At 47.3% G+C, this 17842-nt stretch overlaps 1 protein-coding gene across 1 annotated transcript in view; it reads left to right on the top strand.

Annotated features, from left to right (window-relative positions):
- The window catches only part of Tmem132d (transmembrane protein 132D), a 623079-nt gene that overhangs the window by 541573 nt on the left and 63664 nt on the right, over window positions 1–17842 (top strand). Inside the window, exon 5 of the mRNA XM_052755497.1 lies at window positions 2411–2554. Coding sequence (XP_052611457.1) covers window positions 2411–2554 — 144 coding nt within the window. The remainder of the gene's footprint in view (window positions 1–2410; window positions 2555–17842) is intronic.

Raw genomic sequence — 17842 nt, 5'->3', positions numbered from 1 at the left:
TGGTCATTCTCCAGCCAAATGCAGACAGCTATCACTTCTCACAATTGAAAATAAGGCACTCGACCCCAAGAGAGATATCTGTAGGGTAGATCTGGCAAGATGGCTCTGCACACAGGGCTTATGGCCGAGTCTGATAATTTGAGTTTGAATCCTGTGCTCCACATAGTGGAAGGAGAGAACAGCTTCTCAGAAGTTGTCCCCTGACCTCCACATGCACACCATAGCACACATGCCCACTCCACCCATATTCACATACACACACCTGCACGCATGCATGTATATGCAAATAAATAAATAAATGTACATTTGAAAAAATTAAAGTGTGTTCAGTGCGGTTTGGGGAGGCCTGTGCATTGAGTTCGGGAACGTTCCAAAGTGGAGCCTTGTCTTTTAGGACGAAAATAGCATATGGCAGAGGTCACATCTCAGCCAAAGGAGCCGACATGCTGTGAGCCTCGCGAGGGAGAGAAGAAGTGTATCACATTAGAAGCAGGCTTGCCATGAGGGAGGTGACGATGTCACTTGGGGACAACTGCTACTCTGTCTTCTGGTAAGCTACTCACAGGCAGTTGAGATTCGGCGTGAAAATCAAATTCACAAGACTATTTACAAGATTTGTCCCCATGGAAGATGCCTCAGCTCTCCAGAGCTTGAGTTTAGAGCAGGGACACCCTGATCCGGTGGCTGCAAGTCAAAGTATAAGGGCGGCTGAGTCACGTGGCACCCGGCTGACCCTGCCCGTATCTAACCGTCCTCTGTTATTCTATCAAGAAGGGCCAGGCCAGCTCTGACTTTACAGGATGCAAGCAATGGGGCTTGTTGCTGAAAGGACCCATGGGGACACTGTCAGAGAAGGATCAGCTGCAGCGACACAGACATGCCAGGAACTAGGACGTGGAGGATGTGGCTGTGCAGAACCTGAGAAGGGTGTGTCCTGTGTAGGGAGCAAGTGAAGTCCTGAGTGAATGTGTGTTGTTGACATACGCAGGGCCATGTCAAGGACCTCGGAGCCTTGGACTCAAGGAAAAATGGCACAGCTTTTCCAAGGATGAGGCTCAAGGGAATTGTAAATCCTTCTGGTCCGTGTTCAGATGTTGACAGTGTGTGCAGAAAGGTCCACCGTAGCTTCCCCTCAATATTTATGGCTGCTCCCCTACAGAGATTCATCCTACCGAGATTAGCTAAACCTGCCTCCTTGCTCAGATGTAATAACCCCACCTCCCTGTTCACCGTTATATAAACATGTATATTGTATATATAATAAACAGGGTGCTGCAGCTTGTCCATCAGCAAGCCCAGTCCATGTGACCCCAGCTTTACTCTGTGTCTGTGTATCTATCCTTCGCGCTGTCTCTACCCCTGTCAGGTCAATCCCTGAAACCATGTGGCCTGCACAGCACCTTCCTAACACCATGAGGGACAGCCAGTCTGATTTTCAGCCCAGTTCCCACCCGATTACACCGCCCCCTGCAACTAGACCATGGGGGGAACTAAAGCCAAATCTTTGGTCTAATCCCTCAAAGAAGAGTTTGGTGGCAAAATGTGTGTTTTTCATGAGTTTGCAGGAGCGAGGGAGTTAGTGTTATACATGCACATTCTGCATGGGAGGGGCTGTGGGGGTGTGGTTTCAGCCATAATAGCATTCAGAGGCTAATGCCCAGGAGAAACCTGGAAAATTGCAAGGAGGTGAAAGGAAGACAGAGAGGAGCAAGGCCACTCGTCCCCAGTCTAAGCTCCTCTAAGTTGGATTCATTGTATATAAGGTTCAAGCGATTTATGTCACCAATGCAAGGATTCAGAAGCTGGAATTCCCAGTTGACGTCTCCCCTTCATTTCTTCCTTAGCCTTGTGGCCTTGGGCAAATCACACACCCTCTCTGTGCTATTTAAGGAGCAGGTATGTTGCCTGTCTCCTCTGGTGATGTGAAGATTGCTGGGTCAATACTTACAAGGCTCTGAAGAGAGTGCTGGATCCATAGTAAGATTCATATATGTGCCGGGCGGTGGTGGCGCACGCCTTGATTTCCAGCACCTGGGAGGCAGAGCCAGGTGGATCTCTGTGAGTTCGAGGCCAGCCTGGTCTACAGAGTGAGGTCTAGGACAGGTACCAAAACTACACAGAGAATCTCTGTCTCCAAAAACAAAAAAACAAACAAACAAAAAGATTCATATATGTTTGCCAGACACAGTATTTTAGTTCTGCATTTACTCCATCACCATCCCTATCGCATCCTCCCTACAAAATACAGGTGTTGACAGACATGGTCACTTGGCATCTGGCTGGTACCAAGCACTCGGCTTCCTGTGCCCAGGTGAAAGGCCGTTTGCAGGGAGGCAGGAAGAGGCATCAGCACATGCCAGGGTCTGGTCATTTGAGGACTGGGTAACAGACAATGTGTTTGTTCTTCCAGGAGGCTGAGATACTGAACACAGCCATCCTTACTGGGAAGACGGTGGCTGTCCCTGTGAAGGTGATCTCGGTGGAGGAAGATGGCACAGTGCAAGGTCTGTCGGACTCGGTGGAGTGCAGGTCAGCAGACGAAGACGTGGTTAAGGCAAGTGGACAGTTCCTCTCCGCCGCGGAAACCCATAGTTAACACGGGTATGGGGGTTTATCCCCAGCTGGATCTGCAGGGTTCCTCCCATTCTGGTTTTCCTGCTACTTAAATCAGGAATATCTCCCAGCCCAAAGCCAAATAGGGCAAAATACTGCTCTAGCCCATGCCTGGGCTGTGAGGCTTTTCTTCTGTGTCTTTGTTGCCTGATACTGATCTTTTCCCAGACCCTGGGAGGTAGCAGTGGGATGCAGTGACCATACACGCCCCCCCTACACACACACCCCACGTGCCGCCCCGCAGACTGACAACAGAGGCTTCTTTCCACCCACTTGGACTGTAAAAGAATGGGAAGGAGAATCAGGACCCGGACTGGTGTACATGCAGCCATGCTCCACGATGCATTTACAGGCTTGTGTGAAATCAATAAAGGAATCAAGTTTATGATTACTACCAACTTTGATTTACAAAATCAGCCACTGGAGAGAGGAGTTGCCTCCCAATCCCTGGCCCTCCCACACAGTTCCACAGAAGGGAGGGATGCCACACACTGTGCCCATCCCTCTGTTCCGTTCCTGGACTCCATCCTTCCTCCCAAGCTCTTCTTTGTCTTTTCAAATTGCAAGCAAAAATGATTCAAGGCAGAGGCATGCTGGGAGAAGCCCGAGGCCAAGGACTCCAGTCTGGCTGTGCCAGGAATCTCTCAGCAAGGTTCCAGACAGCAGGAGGGAGTGGATTTTTGTAGCTGCCATGACCCACTCCACAGTCAGAGCCATGGTGACAGATGTCTCACCACGTCCTCGGAGTGAACAAGGATGGTGAGGGAAGTTTCTAGACATTCCTGGGGCTTCCTTCTTACCAAATCCAGAAAGAATATCACACAGGGCCCCAGGGCTTCTGGACAGGAGTCACTGTAGCCTATCTTCTCCGAAGAGAACCTCTAATGAACCACCATCTCTAGCAATTTAGGAGGCAATCAATAAATGCAAATAGAATCTTTGCCTGGTACTAGTTCCTTCTCAGGAGGCCAGGACCACCCAAGCCAGGAGGCACACTTAGCCAGACCCGAGAGAAGGCAGATCTGCAGGAGATGGCACAGTAGTGTGGTACTTTACATAACATGCCACTCCAACCTACTTCTTCCAGAATCTTCTTTACAACATACAGCCAGCCAGTCCTTCAGTGTCTCTGGCCAATGTCTCAGCTCATCTTGATTTCTCTCTTTCTGTCTCCCACATCCAATCTTCTACAAACCTTTCTGGGGACTCCTTCCCAGACATTCACATTCAATGGCTCTTCTCCGGGATGGGTCTCATCCTGGTCCAGGACACTGTGGATTCTAGATCAAGGGGTGGCCCTCTCATCTCACCCCTACACTCAACCATGCCCATGTGCTTTCCCCACCTCTACTCAAATGCAGCAGCCAGGATGGTCGGTGACAACCCAACAGCATCACTCATCAACTGAGCACATCCACTAGCTTCCCTTCCAGCTCAGCGGTACCCAGACTGTGCACCTCACACCAGCCTCAGACTTGTCATGCACCCTTGCCATCCACCATTCCAGCCACCCAGAGTCTCTGTGGCTTTTGTGAGGCCAAGAACCCCCTTTCCACCTCTACATCTCTCTCTCCCCTCGATAACTGTGTGCCCTGTGACCTCACTTAGCTTCCCACAGAGTCCTTTGCTTTCCAGCATTCATGAAGTTGTCATGGATACCCAGCATTGCCTTCCCCACCTGCTTACATCCGTATTCATATGTCAATACATAATGAAATGTGTACCTATATGATACATATCATGTTTAGTTATTCATACATATTACATTATGTATAATGTAATATATATATACACACAACTATGTTCATTGACTTCCCTCATCAGAATATCCGCTCCATGAGGGAGAATGTTCTGGTTTCTTCCGATCATTGTTATAGTCCCAGCACCAGCGATACCTGACCCAACCTGAATAACCCACAAGTACTTGCAAGGTGAGCGAGTGAATGACACACAGCTGTCCCTCCAGTGGTGATGGAGTTACCTCCTGACCACCCCTTGCTTCCAAACAGCCAGCTGGGATAGTTCTCAAGAGAGAAATCATGAGTGGCTCAGGGAGGATTGGGGCTGGCTGTCCTGGGCTCTTGAGTGCCCAGGGCAGACCCAGACACCCGCATCTCCAAGCCCCAAGAGCGATAGACCTGTTGCTGTAGCCTGGAGAAGCCAGAGACTCAAACTGTCAGGACTCGATTTGGAGGCTTCTTACTGTAGGCTTTAACCACCAGCTGCCAACCACTGTTGGCAGCTGGTGGAACCCTTAGCTTTCAGCAGCAGCAGCAGCAGCAGCAGCAGCAGCAGCAGCAGCAGGCTGCCTGCTCATGTTACAATTCCTGAATAGCTGGGAGGCTTAGCTCCTGCAGAGAGAACTCTTGAATCTGGTGTGTCCAAAACCCCAGGCCCATAAGGCTTGCCAATTCTCTGGGATCTGCATGGCCACCGGAACCTACTGTTTCTCCTCTATGACTCTCCACAGCCTTCCTACCTTCCTTCAGCCTTGGCTGTCTCCCCTCTCCCCTTCTCTCTACTTCGGCCATTCCTCGTTGCCTCTACCACCTCTGCTTCCTACAGTTTTTACCCCAGATGCTCTCTAGAACTCTGAAATCACCCTGTTGTTGTTGCTGCTGCTGCTACAGCCACTGTTATCACCACCTTTTCCCTCGTACTACCTCTCTACTGCACCATCTCCACTTTGCATGACCAGCTCCTTTTGCCCTACTAAAGACTGAAAACAGGCAAGAAAACACCACTTATGAAAAGCCTTTGAATGAGCCTAATGTTGCAACACCAGGGGACGGCCCAGGAATGGGGCTTCCGAATGACTGGATGAAGGAGTCCAACCTTCTTATGGAATCACAGAGTGCTCCCTCTGGTACTCCTCTGGCCTGGTTGGGAATGGCTACCAAGGTTGACTGAAGCTTGTGACAGCAGGAAGCTCTTGCTCAAGCTGTCTACACAGTTGCGCCTGGGGCAGCGCCCCCTGGAGCCAGGTTTGTGCATTGGCAGCGAGCAGCTGTGGTTGCTATGCAGCTTCCTCAAGAACGTGTTGCAGTGTCCAAAGCAGCCTGGCTGTCCTGAAGGCTGGCCTCTCAGCTGATAGTCCTCTGCTAAAGCAAGCCATTCAGGACACCAAGAAGGGGCCTGGCAGCTGTCAATCAAGGAGCCTAATTAGCACAGCCTCCAACATCTTGGCTTCCTTAAAGGAAATATAAGCATGAAAAGGGTTCTTACTGTGAGGGCAATTGACTTAACCAGTGCTTTGACAATCTTCAACAACACACTACTCTTAGCTAAGAATCCTTGGGGAAGTGGCTTCATTTTATCTGTCTCACCATCGTTAAGTTAAGAACATCTTGGGTTAAAACATATTTAATATACTTGATCCGAACAACAGGCCCTGTCCCTGCCTACCTGAGCATTCACATCAATCCACAGTTGGGCAGAACCTTGGAACCCAAACGCTATCTGTCTTATAAAAGCGTGTTCAGTATTTTACAGAACATATTGGCTACCTTATAAAGTAAATGTGCCAACTAAACAGAGCCCTGTGGAAAAATGAGTTATATACTCTGTGACAGCTGAACAGGAAACTACATGGCATCAATAGAGTACCATGTCACAGACTGCCAGCCCAGGAAAAAAAATCAAAATTAACATTTAAAGTAATACTTCTATTGCGTGTGTTATCACTTCCCCACTATTATATAGTCAAAGAATCCTTAGGCAGAGCATCCTTCAGGTTGACTATCTGTAATAACAAACAAGAAACAGTTACTGAAGTTACAAAGCAGTCCTCAGAGGAGGGGCTTTAAACTAAGACAGAAAGGATGCTGTGTTAGTGACTGTGGACCAGGACAAAAAGCAACTTAAGGGGGGGGGGCACTTATTTTGGCTCACAACATGAAAGGACAGTGTGTCATGGTGGAGAAATTTTGATGGCAGGGGTGACAGCTGGTCACATTGCATGCACAGTCAGGAAGTAGAGAGATGAATGCTGGTGCTCAGCACCATGGGATGGTGATGCACACATCCAGAGTGGGTTTTCTCACAGTAATGAACCCGGTCTAGAAGCTCCTTCATGGACAAGCCCAGGGGCTTGACTTCTAGGTAACTCTAGATCCTATCAAGTTGACAATCAGCATTTTAAATTTTGTATTATATTTATTTATCATTGGTGTATGTATGTATGTATGTATGTATGTATGTATGTATGTATGTATGTGTGTATGTGTATGTGTATGAAATGTGTGCATATATGTGGAGGTCATATATATGACAACTTGCAGGAGTTAGTTCTCTCTTCCCACCGTTTGAGTTACTAAGACAGAACTCAGGTTGTCAGCCTTGGGGACAAACATCTTTACCTGCTGAGACATCTCACCAATCTGACAATCAGTATTAACCAGTCTGCCAAACAGACTAGGTACCAAAAGGCATTGCAGAGAAAGGGCACGGCATTAAGATGCTCAGGGCACACTGGTCACATCTGCAGCCTGCAGCAATCATGAGCGAGTCCAGATGGTCAGCCAGCACTGGGTCCTCCTGGTCCAGCCATTGGCTCAGAGATAGACAGAGTAACCAATCAGAGCAGCTGAGATGCAGCCTCGATGTTCTGGGATGAGCCTAGAGAAGGATGGGGCTTCTATCCCTTTGTTCTTGGGAAAGACTCCTAAGCCACTCTCAGAGACGCAGAGGACACAAGGAAAAATGGCAAACTCCGAATTCTATTTCACATCCATCAACAGCTCTTTGCGACCGGCACACGACACAATGCTCCAGTCCCCCAGCCTCCCCCAGCTGCCACTGTGCCACTCTCCATATCACAGATGGTGACAGTCACCGGAACACACAATGCTTCGGTGTCGTTTGGGATCCTTAGAGAAGCATCAACCCACCTGTTCAGGCTCTTGGAAACTTCTGGGTAGACACACTTTCTCCCTTCAATGCCTCAGACCCTTTATCTCCATTAGCGTCCTCCCAGCCTCAGTCAGACCCAATAAACTCCAGCATCTCCCCTTAAGCATATTTGAGCCTCCTTTGGGGAAATCCACAGGCAGACTCACTCAGAGTGCTTTGTAAATCACACAAGGGCCCTGTTATTACCTCCCCCCATTATCTCCCCAGCTGTGGCCTTCAAGGATGCCTGGGGTTTACTGTTTTAGAAATCATGGATTTCCCAGAAGAATTAGCTCTGATATTAGTAATAACATCCAGTGTGACCCTCAGGGTTTGAAAATCATTCAGAATCCCACCCACACTAATTTTGTCACACACACACACACACACACACACACACACACACACACACACACACACACATGTCAACATAGACAATAGAAAAGGTCAGAGTTGGGACTACTGAAGTGGAGTCTATGAGAGCATAAAGATATATTACCAGATATGCATTCTCCCTGCCTCCCTCTGACTCCCCCAGTTCCCTCCTCCCTCCCTCTCCTCCATCCACCCCCCCTCATGTTTATTATTTTCTTCTCTACTCTTTCATCTATATGGTTTTCATTCTTTTAAACATTTTATTACATCTCTATCCATTTTTTTTTTATGGAGGTGTCATGCCTATGTCATGGAACATGTTGGGGCGGTCAGGGGCAACTTGAAGGTGTTGGCTCCCTCCTTTCACATTTTCAAACTCTAGTCGCCAGGTTCAGTGACAAGAGTCTTCACTGGCTGAGCCATCTTGCAGGCTCCGACTTCTTACAAAAGCTGCCCACCCTTGTGGGTGCCTCTGAGCCAGCTCATAGCTAACGGGAAGAAGTGTGCCTTCCAAAACATTCCTATATAAAGCCCAGAGTGTGTTCTTATCATGAGCGTTCAGGTTGCCTCTTATCCCTGAGCAATTCAGTACATCCCAGAGATCCCACCCAAACACCAGCTGTTCCGACCCACATCATCTCAAAGATGCAGTTGGAGTGGGGTCTCCTGGGCAGATCTCTGAGCTGAAGCCCCTAAAGTAAAGCAATATAATCAGAATGTCCCCTGTAGTCGCTCAGTGGGGAATGGATTTGGGGACTGGGGGGATCTTGACAGAATCTAGGAAGTGGTAGAGTAGGGTAACCATGTGTGGGAAGGCAGCCGATGGGAGCTCATCACCTCCTCCAAGAGCCCGCACTGTTTATAGGTTCAAGTATTCATTTCCAGTATGGGCCTCCTTGCTCACCAGTGTCTCCTGGTAGCAGCAAAGGGGTCCAGCTCCAGCCAGTCCCGGCTGGGCATAGACCACACTCAGTCATGTTAGAACAGATCAGAGTTTTCAGGCTCGCCCTGGCTCCTCCCCAGAGATGTTCACAGCAGGAGACTGTGGAATAAAGCTGTAATATTCTCCCAAAGCAGGCCTATGTGGACATCTTTTTCCCATGAGAAGGACGACCTGCTGTGAGAAGTGAGGTGTGGTGCTAGGGACCGGAGTGGGGCACTTAACATGCCAACCACGCACCTGTGAGGAACAGAAGGGGGTGGGGCTTTCAGGAGAGTGCTCAGTACCCTCCATGGGGTGCTTTGGAGTTGGGGCTCAAAGAGCCAGCCTGTCTGCACAGTAGCCTTGTTCCTGGGGGAGAAGAAAAGAGGGAACCAGCCCGCTGAGCGGCTCGCTCGCTCTCTGAAACATCCAACTAGACTTCCAGTCATCTGAACAGCCACAGAGATGGCACCAGGAGAGACAGAGCTCATTAGTTTCTTCTCAGTTGGAAGGCTCTGTACTCCGCTGTCCCCACTGACGCCCCCTCCTTAACTATCCAACCGGAGATGGGGCCGTGTAGGGTTTGGTGTCTTCCCGAGAGTGCCGGCTGCCTCCTTTGAAGACCTCCTCTGTCATCAGCAGCAAGGAGCACAGGAAACCAGGTTAGAGGGATGCCTGATCACCTTTACATTCCAATGTGATGCTCGACACATCGTGCCAGACGATGAGTCTCTCTCGAAGTCTTCCACCTGGCAGAAGTGATGAATTTGTCTGTCATCCATGTAGACGGTCTTCCATCCATCTAAGCCAAGGGTGTTTATTAATTCCTGGAGAACTTTATAATATATTTTGATCCAAGTCTCTCCCCAGTTTCTTTTCTTAGCTCCTCCCAGACCACAGCCACCTCCCTACACCCAACTTTCTGTCCTCTTTTTTTTCTTTTAATTCAACAGTTTTTCAACCCCAGCTTGTGATATGAATATACTCATGGGCATGTGGCCATCTGCTGGAGCCTGACTGACCTGTCCAGGACCTTAAAGAAAACTGACTCTCCCGTCCCCAGGAGCCACCAACGGTAAAAGGCTCCTTAGTTATAGTGTGAGGGATCATGACGCCTATTCCCTCCATGTTGGTATGTTTACTGGCTTGGTCTTGTGTGGGCAAACACAGCTGCTGTGGTTCATGAGTGTAGTGACCCTGTCATGTCCAGAAGACCCTAGTTAGCTGTGGCCCTCCTGACTTCCGGCTCTTGCAATCTGGTCCCTCTTCCAAGATGATCCCTGCACCTTGGAGGGTGGCTGATTGACCCAGATGTCCCATTTATGTCTCTGCTGACACTTATGTTCTGCACTTGGACCAGTCGTGAGTTTCTGCACTAACCACCACCCATTGTGCAAAGAGACATCTCTGAGATCTGAGAACTTGCGTGAATCTATGGGTAGAAGATGTGAATTTAGAGACACTTTGATGCTATATACACTTAAGTCTAGTTGTTCATTATTTGTGTGTGTGTGTGTGTGTGTGTGTGTGTGTGTGTGTGTGTGTGTGTGTTCCTGCGTTTGCAGGTGCACGCGTATCTGTGTACACATTTGTGTGGAAGACAGAGGTCAACTTTCCATGTCATTCCTTGTTTCTTGAGACAGAGACTCTCACTCACTAGGACCCAGAGATTATAAACTTGGTAGGCAGGCTAGCCAGTGAGCCCCAGGGACCCATCTGACTTCATTTCCCCAATGATAAGATGGCATGTGCAAGCCGCCATACTTAGCTGTTTACACAGGTTCTGGGGATCAAATGCAGGGCCTCATGTTTGCAAGGCAAATATTTTACCCACTGAGCTATGTCCCCGGCCACAAAGAGTGGTCATCTTTAAATACATCTCCAGCACCAGTGTGCAACCTGTGGCTACAGAGTGGGGAGGACCGCCCCACCTGCTGAACACAGGAGTCCACCATGCTTGTCTCCCTCCCCTCTCGGACCGACTCAGCAGATTCACAAGGTGGAGGGTTGGGACGAAGAAAACCATAAGCTAGGCTATGCAGGTTTGCACCCAGTTGGATTCTTATTCGCATTTGAATCCTGCCATTTCATGAGGACACTAAATCGAGATACTTTTTCAGGAGTGGCCTAGTGACACCAGGTTGCTTTAATCTCTCCATTGGAAAACCACATTTCTCCCCACATTGTGACCCATTTGAGAATCTCCTTATTCTGCACCTACCTGTCCATCAGTTTCTAAATTTCTTGTGCAATTTCAGAACTGCTAGTTAACCATTTGACCCAGATCTTACAGAGAATAAAGGGAGGCAAAGATGTCAATAAAATAATGAAAACTGGTTTAGTGGCTGTTTAATTGCTGGAAACTTACTCCATAGAAAATAAGCATCTCCTATTTTACCCTCACAACCACACCATGAAATAGCTTATTCTCATATTTCCTATAAGAAAAGTGAGGCTCAGAGGGTGTTGATACATCACAGCGATGTATCAACCTTCACAGTCCCCATTCCCAAGCTGGGCAATGGGAAACCATGTCTGCCATGGAACAAAGCTGGCATACTCTTCTTGTAAATTTAATATGAACTTTTCCCATGTAGGGTCATGCTATTGAACATCTGGTCTCACAAATGGTGGGATGCTCACCTAGAAGGTTGTGGGACCTTTCAAAGGTGGAGCCTCACTGGGGGAAGTGGGTCACTTGGACAGACTTTAAGGTCTTTTTAGCCCAGACCTGGGGCCTGGAGAAGTGGCTCAGTGGGTATGAGCATTTACTGAGGACCAGCGTTCAGTTCCCAGAATGCACCGCAGGCAGCCCATAACCACCTGTAACCCCAGATCCAAGGGTTCCAACACCCTCTTCTGACCTCCACAGCTCCTGCGTGCTGTGCACATACATCCACAGTCAGACAAACATACCTACACATAAGTAAATAAAAAATGTCTAAGGAAAAACAAAGCAATAAAAAAAAACCCAAACAAAGCAAAATCGAGGTCAGTCCCATTCCCTGGTTACTCCCTGCTTCTTGACTGTGGACGAAGTGTGACCAGTCGCTTCCCACGCCTGCCGCCATGCCTTCTCCACCATGACAGAATGTATCTCCTCAAGCCATGAGCCAGAATGAACCCCCACTTCCTAGAACAGATTCTTGTCAGATATTTGATTGTCACTGGAGTGTGAAAGGACATAATCCAGCCCTGAGTTTGCTGTGATGGCAGAGTCGATGTGAGACATGCTTGAAGTCCAACTTCACTGGCCTTAAAAAGTGTGTCCTGGGTCACACCCAGTGCCAGAGAAAGCTGGGGAGCCTCAACAGAAACTGTATCCCATCAGCCAAATTCTGACCCAGTTCTCCATGGGAAATCCCTACTCAAGGACTCTGAGGAGACGCTGTCTCCTGGGAGGGGGAGACTCATTTCCACATCACACTGAGGCCCCACTCCTCACCCAGTAGAGCTCTGCCACAGATGCTGAAGTTCACCCAATAAGGCCCCAGGTCCATGGATGTCCCAGTTAGGGTTCTACTGCTGAGATAAAACGCTCTGACCAAAAGCACCTTGGGGAGGAAAGGAATTATTTGGCCTACATAGTCCATTGAGAGAAGCCAGGGCAGGGCAGAAACTGAACCAGAGACCAGGGAGAAATGTTTTCTTAATGGCTTACTCCCCATGGCTTTCTCAACCTGCTTTCCTATATAACCCAGGACCACCTGCCCAGGGATAGCACTGCCCACAGTAAACTGGGCCCTCCCACAGCAATAGAATGCCCCACAGGCTATCCTGATGAAGTCGATTCCTCAATTGAGGTTCCAAGATGACCTAGCTTGTGTCAACTTCACAAAAAAAAAGGAAGGAAAAGAAAAAGAAAGAAAGAACAAACCAACAAAATGGATTAAGTATTTATCTCCCCTTGAAATTTCTTTGTTGAAGTGAGTTTGTTCCAATGTAAGACTGAATATATCAATTCCTAGGAATATATTTTTCTCCTCAAATATCAAACTCAAGACAAGCAGAGATTTCACCTTCTTGGAAAATATCAAAGCATAGAAAACGAGATAAAGAGAGTTATAAATGGCCTAAAGTTTCCCTACATTCTAAATTAGCCTAGACCAGCATCCATCCATAGAGACAAACTTCACTCAAGGCATACCTCCTAATGCCATACTCATGGCAGACATCACCAATTGAATGAACAACAGAGCAACTTTCTATGTAGTATTTAGTCAGATTTGACAATCCTCAACATTACCAGTCATGAGCCTATGGGACAAAACCTTTCTATCATCTGGGACCTAGAAAGAAGCCACATCCCCTCCCTATATCACCTCACCTACAGAGATTATCACAGGAATGTCAGAGAATGGTAAGGCCAGGGATATCAGGCTAAAAGACCACCAAAATCAGATGACCATGGACATGAGTTAAAATGGAAGGAAGTGGTAGAGACTGCAGCAAATTGTAGAGTGTGTCCTTGTATGAAGTACAGCCCTACTGTATCCCGTGGGACTATGCAAGGTGAATGAAACACAGTGTACTGAAGATTGGGGGCTCTCCAGTTGAGTTGCCTGGATCTAAACCATGGCTCTGGGGCTACAGAGATAACTCAGTTGGTAAAGTGTTTCCTGTACAAACACAAGGGCCTGAGTTCAATCTCCCTAGTGCCCATGTGGAAAACCTTGCCTGGAGGAACAGGCTGTAATCCCAGAGCTGGGGGAATGGAGACAGGAGGCTCCTTGGATCTTACTGGCCAGCCAGACTAGCTGAACTGGTAGGCTCCAGGTTCCGTGAGAGATCCTGTGTTTAAAAAATTAAGTGGAGAGCAATTGAGAAAGACACTCAGTGTCTACCTCTGCCCCTCTGCCCAACACAAACATGTACACACACACACACACACACACACACACACACACACACACACACACACACACAAATAGAAGAAGTGCTGGCTCTGTCGTTTTTAAACAACAATAACCAATGTACAATGCCTAAACTCATTGTGCTTCCACTTCTTGCACTTCAGCATGGATATGATTGTCATAACAAATTTAGATTTTGCCTCATGTTGGGAAATGAATCCATTAGTTACTTCGATCGCTTGTAAATTCACTCCTAGGTGGGAACATGCCTTTAGCAGTGTTCTTAATTACAAGAATGTCTGCACAAATTCTTCCTAGGTTTAATTATTTAGAACTAGGATATATGTGGTCAAGGTTAGATGGACCCATAAATTTTCCATGAGTCTGCTCTCTGGTATAGTGGCTTTTGACTCTGTGCCCTGCTCCAAAACCTGTTCTCAACCCAGGACTCAATGGGATCCTTTTAAAAACATGGGTCAAGAGACGATGAGATGACTAAGTGGATAGAGATATTTGCTGCCAAGGCTGATGATTCTAGTTTGATTCCTGAGTCCTATGTCGTGGAGTGAGAGGACTGCCTCCTGCAAGCTGTCCTCTGACCAACTTTCATATGTACATATGTATGCATACATACACATGTACACACATATGTAATAGAGAATTTTTAAATAATTAATTAAAACACAGGTCATATTAGTTCTCCACTTGGTTCTTCCATGGCTTCCCAATTCCTTCAAGGTAAATTTCAGTATTAATAAGTGAAGGCAAATGGCTTGCAATTGCCTCTGGGGCTCACCCCATCTCACACACCCCTTCTTGGCCCTGTACCTCTCTGACATCACTTCCTGTGCCTTCTTTGCAGCCTTCCTGCCCTTCCTGATAGGCCTGGAGCCTCCAAGGCAATGCTCCTGCCGCCAAGCCTCCCAGATTGTCCAGGGCCTCATGCTTTGTGTGCTGCCTATCAGTATTTCTTAAGAAAGGAGTCATAGCTAAGAATTCACAGAGAAAGAGGATATGGAGAGCCAACCCTGATGACTGTCATACAGAGGACTAGGATTATATGGAGGGAAACCCTGCTTTTCATAGACCATGCCACCACCTCCCCCTCATTTAGTGAGGAAACACCCATACACTTCCTATGTAGTAGATTTTCCCCAAGCCGCTACATAAAAAGAAGAGTTATTCCAAAGGTGGTTGGTGGGAAATTACATCAGCGGTTTAAGAGTTGAATTGATAGGTGATGTTTAAAACTGTGCTATATCTTCCTGCTTCTCCCAGTCAACAGGAAGAGAAGGGCCATGGAGATGACTCCCTGCTCCTAAAAGCAAGAGAACCGAGCTCTCTTGGGAAGACAGAAATGACCCTCAAGCTTCCCCCATATTCTCTGTCTTCTCTGGGAATGGAAACCAATAGGACAGTGAATTAGGGTTCTTGGGCAGCTTGGATGGAGCAAGAACAGGCCTTGGGTAGGTAAGAAGGCCAAGCTATGGCAGATTGTAAACCTGCCTCCAAGCCCTGCAAAGTCCCTGCTACCCAAAGTTGGAGTTGAATGATCAAGTCATAGACATCGCCAAGATCTTCAGTTGAGATTTTTCAGGGAATGGGCCTTTCCTCAGACTTAGGTATCAGGTGGGCTATGCCCTTGCTGTACATAGAATGTCCTGTCCTCGATAGATCAAACACAGATCCACCTGCATGATTTGGTGGAATTCTGTACTCGGGCATGTATGTCTAACTCATCTACTCTGACTAACCTAAGACATGGCAGCTGCTTCATAGTAGTTAAATTTTGAATGAATGAGAGTGATGAATGACTAAATGATCACAGGTTTGATTAAAATTTAGATTCATTGGGCCGGGATGATGACTTAAAGAGGAAATAACCCAACCAACATTCACGTGAAGGTGCAGGAATCACAGCACTCCTGTGGCAAAATCGGAGGCAGAGCTAAGAGGGACCAGCAAGGCTGCTGTACTCAGTGTGTGTTCCAACAATGTAGAAGGCAAGAACCAATACCTGAAGTTGACCTCTGACCTCCACACAATTGCTTTGGCACATGTACTTCTCTCTCTCTCTCTCTCTCTCTCTCTCTCTCTCTCTCTCTCTCTCTCTCTCGTACTCCTCATATGCACACACAAAAATCAAAAAATCAAATAGTAAAGCTTGAACATCTCATGGAGTATACTGAATCAGAGCCCTCATTTCTTTCCATGGTGTTCTGGTCAAAGTCTCGTGGCTCACACCCATGTGTGATGTTTAACAGGTTGCTTTCCCAAGACTCTGTCTCATATTTGTCATTTGCCAAATGTTCTGAGGCACAGTGAGGGAGATACACCTGATGGAACAAGTGTTGATGGACAAGTACCCCCTGCTGACAGCTCAGAGTCAGGTGTAATGTCTTCTGGGTTTCCAACGTCTTCAGGTTGAAACTTTCCGATTCTCCCCCATTTCTGGGCTGGAAAGTCTCTATTGGATTGGACTTCATATTCCATTAACTGCAAGCAGTGCTGCTAATCTAGAAGAAAAAAAAAATCTACATACCTGATCTGTGCCGGAGCAGGTGTTCTAAGCCATACATTGTCTGAGATGTATCAACTTAATGTTCATGAAAGGAAAATGCTGTGTGTTGTAGATAAAGACCTTGTGATCAGTACAGGACTGCCATGTATTTCTTCTTTGGAAATCCAATGTTAGAAAAGAAGCTTTTGGCATGATGGCCTAGGACTGAGTCCTCACTGGTACTGAGATGAGGCCTGGAGCTACCACCTTGCACATCATGCTTAGAGTATATCTATGTGTATCATACCTGCTGTGACTCAAGCCCCTGAGTGCAGCAGAAAATCTCATTAATTAGACAGTGGTGGATAATTAGTACGCAGCCAGAAGCATGTTCCCTTCCTGTGATACGGTGGAGCTAAAATTAATCAGGGAAATGATGACAAGTGTGTGTGTGTGTGTGTGTGTGTGTGTGTGTGTGTGTGTGTGTGTGTGTGTACAGCTCTGAATTAGAGGCTTTGCTATTGTGATGGGGCATTTTGTACTGTTGATCTTTCAGGTCTATCTTTCTTATAGAGTGGCTGCAGAATCTTGATTTTAATTTTAGGGTGACACAGAGAAGCCTCTGCCATCTTCCCTCAGGGGAAGGTCTTTGATCCAGAGAGAGAGAGAGAGAGAGGTACCAGGAGTCTTAATGAGTGTTTGAGAATGAGATCGGAATCCTGCTGTGCAGGTTGATTTTTTTTATCATCAACTTGATACAACCTACAGTCGCCTGGGAAGAGAGAACCTCAGTTTAAGAATTGCCCGCATCAGGCTGGCTGGTGGGTGCTGTCTTTAAGAGACTGTCTTGACTAATGATTGATGTATAAGGTCCCAGCCCGTTGTGGTAGCACCATTCCCTGGATAGGTAGGCCTAGGCAGTTTAAGAAAACCAGCTCAGGGCAGCATAAGACAGTGAGCTAGCCAGAAAGCATCAGTCCTCCATAGTTTCTGCTCCAAGTTCCTGCCCTGACTTCCCTCAATGATGGAATGTGACGTGGAAGTATAAACCAATCAAACCCTCACCTCCCCAAGTTGCTTTTGGTCAGAATGTTTCATCCCAGTAACAGAAAGGAAACACCTTCTCAAGTCCCCACAAAGAAATGCAGAGAGGATAGATTCTTCACTTTGAAGGAAGGGGTTTTAGACAATGGGAAGCCATATACTCTAAATCCTAGGCAAGAGTCCTTGGTGGAGCCCTGTGATCCTAGGTATCATTGATCACTGCCTGTGCTGGTTGGTTTTAACTGGCAAGTTGTCACAACCTAGAGTCACGAGAGAAGGGAGTCTCAGTTGAGGTGTTGTCTAGATGAGGTTGGCCTGTATGCATATCTGTGAAATGATGTCTTCATTGTTAATTGACCTGGCCCACTGTGGGCAGCACTATTCCCTAGGCAGAGAGTCCTGGCATATATAAGAAAGCTAGGTGAGCACACGCAAGCAAAGATGCATTCAGTTCTCCCTGCTCTTGACTGTTAACTGCTTGAGTTTCTGCCTTCATGCCTTTCAATGACAGACTAGAATTCTAAATAAACCTTTTTCTCCTCTAAGTTGCCTTTGGTCAGGGTGTTTTGTCACAGGCATGGAAACAAAACTAGAACACTACCAATAAGCCAGGAAGGTAGGCCCAAGGGGCTACCTCAGCGGGTG

Source organism: Peromyscus californicus, unplaced genomic scaffold (genome assembly GCF_007827085.1).
Source record: "Peromyscus californicus insignis strain IS unplaced genomic scaffold, ASM782708v3 Scaffold_2__1_contigs__length_46816999, whole genome shotgun sequence".
Classification (NCBI taxonomy): domain Eukaryota; kingdom Metazoa; phylum Chordata; class Mammalia; order Rodentia; family Cricetidae; genus Peromyscus; species Peromyscus californicus.
The sequence above is the reverse complement of the archived record's forward strand: the minus strand, read 5'-3'. Positions and strand labels throughout refer to the sequence as shown.